The 5,662-nt window shown below is 54.1% G+C and overlaps 1 protein-coding gene across 1 annotated transcript in view; it reads left to right on the forward strand.

Moving 5' to 3' along the window:
• Positions 1-3,041: 3,041 nt before the first annotated feature.
• The window catches only part of DLX6 (distal-less homeobox 6), a 10,282-nt gene continuing 7,661 nt past the window's right edge, over positions 3,042-5,662 (forward strand). Inside the window, exon 1 of the mRNA XM_056518942.1 lies at positions 3,042-3,675. Coding sequence (XP_056374917.1) covers positions 3,324-3,675 — 352 coding nt within the window. The 5' untranslated portion in view covers positions 3,042-3,323. The remainder of the gene's footprint in view (positions 3,676-5,662) is intronic.

Consider the following 5,662-nt stretch of genomic DNA (forward strand, 5'->3'; position numbering starts at 1 on the left):
CCTCCCCTCCTGTGACTCGGTGCGGTACCCTCTCCCTGCAGTATTTAGTGCTCCCTTCCCTCCTGTGTCTCTGTGACTCGGTGCTGTACTCTCTCCATGCAGTATTCCTGCTCCCCCTCCCCTCCTGTGACTCGGTGCTGTACTCTCTCCATGCAGTATTCCTGCTCCCCCTCCCCTCCTGTGACTCGGTGCTGTACCCTCTCCCTGCAGTATGCCTGCTCCCCCTCCTGTGACTCGGTGCTGTACTCACTCCCTGCAGTATTCCTGCTCCCCCTCCCCTCCTGTGACTCGGTGCTGTACTCTCTCCATGCAGTATTTAGTGCTCCCTTCCCTCCTGTGTCTCTGTGACTCGGTGCTGTACTCTCTCCCTGCAGTATTCCTGATCCCCTCCCCTCCTGTGACTCGGTGCGGTACCCTCTCCCTGCAGTATTTAGTGCTCCCTTCCCTCCTGTGTCTCTGTGACTCGGTGCTGTACTCTCTCCATGCAGTATTCCTGCTCCCCCTCCCCTCCTGTGACTCGGTGCTGTACTCTCTCCATGCAGTATTCCTGCTCCCCCTCCCCTCCTGTGACTCGGTGCTGTACCCTCTCCCTGCAGTATGCCTGCTCCCCCTCCTGTGACTCGGTGCTGTACTCACTCCCTGCAGTATTCCTGCTCCCCCTCCCCTCCTGTGACTCGGTGCTGTACTCTCTCCCTGCAGTATGCCTGCTCCCCTCCCCTCCTGTGACTCGGTGCTGTACTCTCTCCCTGCAGTATGCCTGCTCCCCCTCCCCTCCTGTGTCTCTGTGACTCGGTGCTGTACTCTCTCCCTGCAGTATTCCTGCTCCCCTCCTGTGTCTCTGTGACTCGGTGCTGTACTCACTCCCTGCAGTATTCCTGCTCCCCCTTCCCTCCTGTGACTCGGTGCTGTACTCTCTCCCTACAGTATGTCTGCTCCCCCTCCCCTCCTGTGACTCGGTGCTGTACTCTCTCCCTGCAGTATTCCTGCTCCCCTCCCCTCCTGTGTCTCTTTGACTCGGTGCAGTACCCTCTCCCTGCAGTATTTGCCTGCTCCCCTCCTGTGACTTGGTGCAGTACTCTCTCCCTGCAGTATTCCTGCTCCCCTCCCCTCCTGTGTCTCTGTGACTCGGTGCTGTACTCACTCCCTGGAGTATTTGCCTGCTCCCCCTCCCCACCTGTGACTCGATGCTGTACTCTCTCCCTGCAGTATTCCTGCTCCCCCTCCCCTCCTGTGACTCGGTGCTGTACTCTCTCCCTGCAGTATGCCTGCTCCCCCTCCCCTCCTGTGACTCGGTGCTGTACCCTCTCCCTGCAGTAGGCCTGCTCCCCTCCCCCTCCTGTGTCCCTGTGACTCGGTTCTGTACTCTCTCCCTGCAGTATGCCTGCTCCCCCTCCCCTCCTGTGACTCGGTGCTGTACCCTCTCCCTGCAGTATGCCTGCTCCCCCTTCCCTCCTGTGACTCGGTTCTGTACTCTCTCCCTGCTGTATGTATGCTCCCCCTCCCCTCCTGTGACTCGGTGTTGTACCCTCTCCTTGCAGTATGCCTGCTCCCCTCCTGTGACTCGGTGCTGTACTCTCTCCCTGCAGTATTCCTGATCCCCTCCCCTCCTGTGACTCGGTGCGGTACCCTCTCCCTGCAGTATTTAGTGCTCCCTTCCCTCCTGTGTCTCTGTGACTCGGTGCTGTACTCTCTCCATGCAGTATTCCTGCTCCCCCTCCCCTCCTGTGACTCGGTGCTGTACTCTCTCCATGCAGTATTCCTGCTCCCCCTCCCCTCCTGTGACTCGGTGCTGTACCCTCTCCCTGCAGTATGCCTGCTCCCCCTCCTGTGACTCGGTGCTGTACTCACTCCCTGCAGTATTCCTGCTCCCCCTCCCCTCCTGTGACTCGGTGCTGTACTCTCTCCCTGCAGTATGCCTGCTCCCCTCCCCTCCTGTGACTCGGTGCTGTACTCTCTCCCTGCAGTATGCCTGCTCCCCCTCCCCTCCTGTGTCTCTGTGACTCGGTGCTGTACTCTCTCCCTGCAGTATTCCTGCTCCCCTCCTGTGTCTCTGTGACTCGGTGCTGTACTCACTCCCTGCAGTATTCCTGCTCCCCCTTCCCTCCTGTGACTCGGTGCTGTACTCTCTCCCTACAGTATGTCTGCTCCCCCTCCCCTCCTGTGACTCGGTGCTGTACTCTCTCCCTGCAGTATTCCTGCTCCCCTCCCCTCCTGTGTCTCTTTGACTCGGTGCAGTACCCTCTCCCTGCAGTATTTGCCTGCTCCCCTCCTGTGACTTGGTGCAGTACTCTCTCCCTGCAGTATTCCTGCTCCCCTCCCCTCCTGTGTCTCTGTGACTCGGTGCTGTACTCACTCCCTGGAGTATTTGCCTGCTCCCCCTCCCCTCCTGTGACTCGGTGCTGTACTCTCTCCCTGCAGTATGCCTGCTCCCCCTCCCCTCCTGTGACTCGGTGCTGTACTCACTCCCTGCAGTATTCCTGCTCCCCCTCCCCTCCTGTGACTCGGTGCTGTACTCACTCCCTGCAGTATTCCTGCTCCCCCTCCCCTCCTGTGACTCGGTGCTGTACTCACTCCCTGCAGTATTCCTGCTCCCCCTCCCCTCCTGTGACTCGGTGCTGTACTCTCTCCCTGCATTATTCCTGCTCCTCCTCCCCTCCTGTGACTCGGTGCTGTACTCACTCCCTGCAGTATTCCTGCTCCCCCTCCTGTGACTCGGTGCTGTACTCACTCCCTGCAGTATTCCTGCTCCCCCTCCCCTCCTGTGACTCGGTGCTGTACTCTCTCCCTGCATTATTCCTGCTCCCCCTCCCCTCCTGTGACTCGGTGCTGTGCACTGTGCATCCCTCCTGCAGGATGTGTAAGGGGAGCTGAGTCTCAGAAAGGTGGGCTCAGGCTCAGACACACACAAAAAAAAAAAAAAAGCCAGTAGGAGCAGAGGGATTGTGACGTCAGGGGTTGACTGACCAATCCGGAGGCGCTGCCCTTTGGAGACAAACCATTCTACTTGTCTAAGTCTAAAAGCAGAAGCTGAACTTTAACAGAATCCACCTTAAATCTCTGCACCCACTGCACAACCCAAACAATGGGAATTAAGGGGGAATAGCATCATCATCATCATCGTCAACAACAAAAATAACAACGAGGGGAGAAGCTGCTGCAAAGACTACTGCACCCTCCATCCTCCTATCCATCCCTCCATCCATCCATCCATCCATCCTGCAGGCCTGACTGTCAGTGCAGCAGGAAGGGGGATTGCACTAAGTATAGGGTAGGTGGCCTCTCAGGGGTGGGAGGGGGTAGGTTGCCTTCAATCACAAAGTTTGATGATGACCATGACTACGATGGCTGAAGGCTTGGAAGCTCAGGACTCGTCCAAGTCTGCCTTTATGGAGTTTGGTCAGCAGCAGAGCTCCCACTCCCAGCAGAGCTCCCCGGGCATGGCTGCCAATCACTACCCCCTGCACTGCCTGCACTCCGGCTCCCACCCTCACCACCACCACCATCACCACCAGCACGACAGCTCGTCCTACCCGGGCACCAACTCTCAGTACAACCGATCCCTGGCAGCAGCAGCAGCCGCCTACCCGTACATGAGCCAGCACAGTCCCTACCTGCAGTCCTACAACAGCAGCAGCTCCAGCAGCACGACCACCCAGACCCGCACCGAGGAACCAGGTGAGGCCATAACCTGCCCCCTCCTCCTCATACTGTCTGCATGCCACCCTGCACCCTGGCACAGTGCAATGGATAACTACCCATACCATGCACCCTGCACCCTGGCACACTGCAACATGAATAACTACCCATACCATGCACCCTGCACCCTGGCACACTGCAACATTAATAACTACCCATACCATGCACCCTGCACCCTGGCACACTGCAACATTAATAACTACCCATACCATGCACCCTGGCACAAAGCTTCATTAATATTCCTTCCATGCCATGCATCCTGCACCCTGGCACAGTTCAATGGATAACTACCCATGCCATGCACCCTGCACCTGGCACAAAGCATCATTAATATTCCTTCCATACCATGCACCCTGGCACAAAGCATCATGAATATTCCTTCCATGCCATGCACCTCTGACACAATGCATCGTTACCATCCATCCGCGCCATGCACCTTGCCCCTCCCTGCCACCTGGCAAAATTCATCAATAATAACTAGTATACCGTGCACTTTTACCCCTTGGCACAAAGTTGGGTTCGACCCATTGCATAAGCGCCGAATGTTCTTCCTTCATATCCCCTATTTACAGGGTGTAATGCCCCCCCCCCCTAAATATTCCTGTCCAGGCCATGCACCTTGTTCCATACACCCTGCACCCCAATCCATGAAAACACCTGCTTCTGCCGTATTCTATATTCTATAATCAGTGGTCTCCAACCTGCGGACCTCCAGCTGTTGCAAAACTACAACTCCCAGCATGCCCGGACAGCCGTTGGCTGTCCGGGCATGCTGGGAGTTGTAGTTTTGCAACATCTGGAGGTCCGCAGGTTGGGGACCACTTCCCTGATCCATGAGCCCATCGCACTGGGTAGAATTTACCTCCATATTTGCGCTTTATTATAATGTTATGATACTTTGTCTATTTCTCATCCGTTGTCTCATTATTCCGTATATTTCCTGTTATTTCCGGATATGATATTTGCAATCCCTATGTTTATTACACAATAACAATTATATTTTCCGCGGATACAGTTGTATCTTCTGTGCGATTACATGGATGCAATTAGATCGTAGATCTGCCTCTTAGATTTATGGTTCTGTTTAGTTTAAATATTTATAATTGTATCAGGATTCAAATAACAAATCAAACGCGACGGTTAATCCGAAGAAATAACGGCCGCGCCGGCTCGTGCCGGATGTTAGGACCCAGAGGTGCGGAATATAATGGTAACTGACCGGGAATATAACGGTGACTGACCGGGAATATAATGGTGACAGGGAATATAATGGTAACTGACCGGGAATATAACGGTGACTGACCGGGAATATAATGGTGACAGGGAATATAATGGTGACTGACCGGGAATATAATGGTGACCGGGAATATAATGGTGACCGGGAATATAATGGAGACTGACCGGGATTATAATGGTGACTGACCGGGAATATAATGGACACTGACCGGGATTATAATGGTGACTGACCGGGAATATAATGGTGACTGACCGGGAATATAATGGTAACCGGGAATATAATGGTGACTGACCGGGAATATAATGGTGACTGACCGGGAATATAATGGTGACCGGGAATATAATGGAGACTGACCGGGATTATAATAGTGACCGGGAATATAATGGACACTGACCGGGATTATAATGGTGACTGACCGGGAATATAATGGTGACTGACCGGGAATATAATGGTGACTGACCGGGAATATAATGGTGATTGACCGGGAATATAATGGTGACTGACCGGGAATATAATGGTGACTGGGAATTTAATGGTGACTGATCGGAAATATAATGGTGACTGACTGGGAATATAATGGTGACCGGGAATATAATGGTGACTGACCGGGAATATAATGGTGACTGGGAATATAATGGTGACTGACTGGGAATATTATGGTGACCGGGAATATAATGGTGACAGGGAATATAATGGTGACTGGGAATATAATGGTGACTGGGAATATAA

The sequence above is a fragment of the Hyla sarda genome, chromosome 5, assembly GCF_029499605.1.
Source record: "Hyla sarda isolate aHylSar1 chromosome 5, aHylSar1.hap1, whole genome shotgun sequence".
In the NCBI taxonomy this organism is placed as follows: Eukaryota; Metazoa; Chordata; class Amphibia; order Anura; family Hylidae; genus Hyla; species Hyla sarda.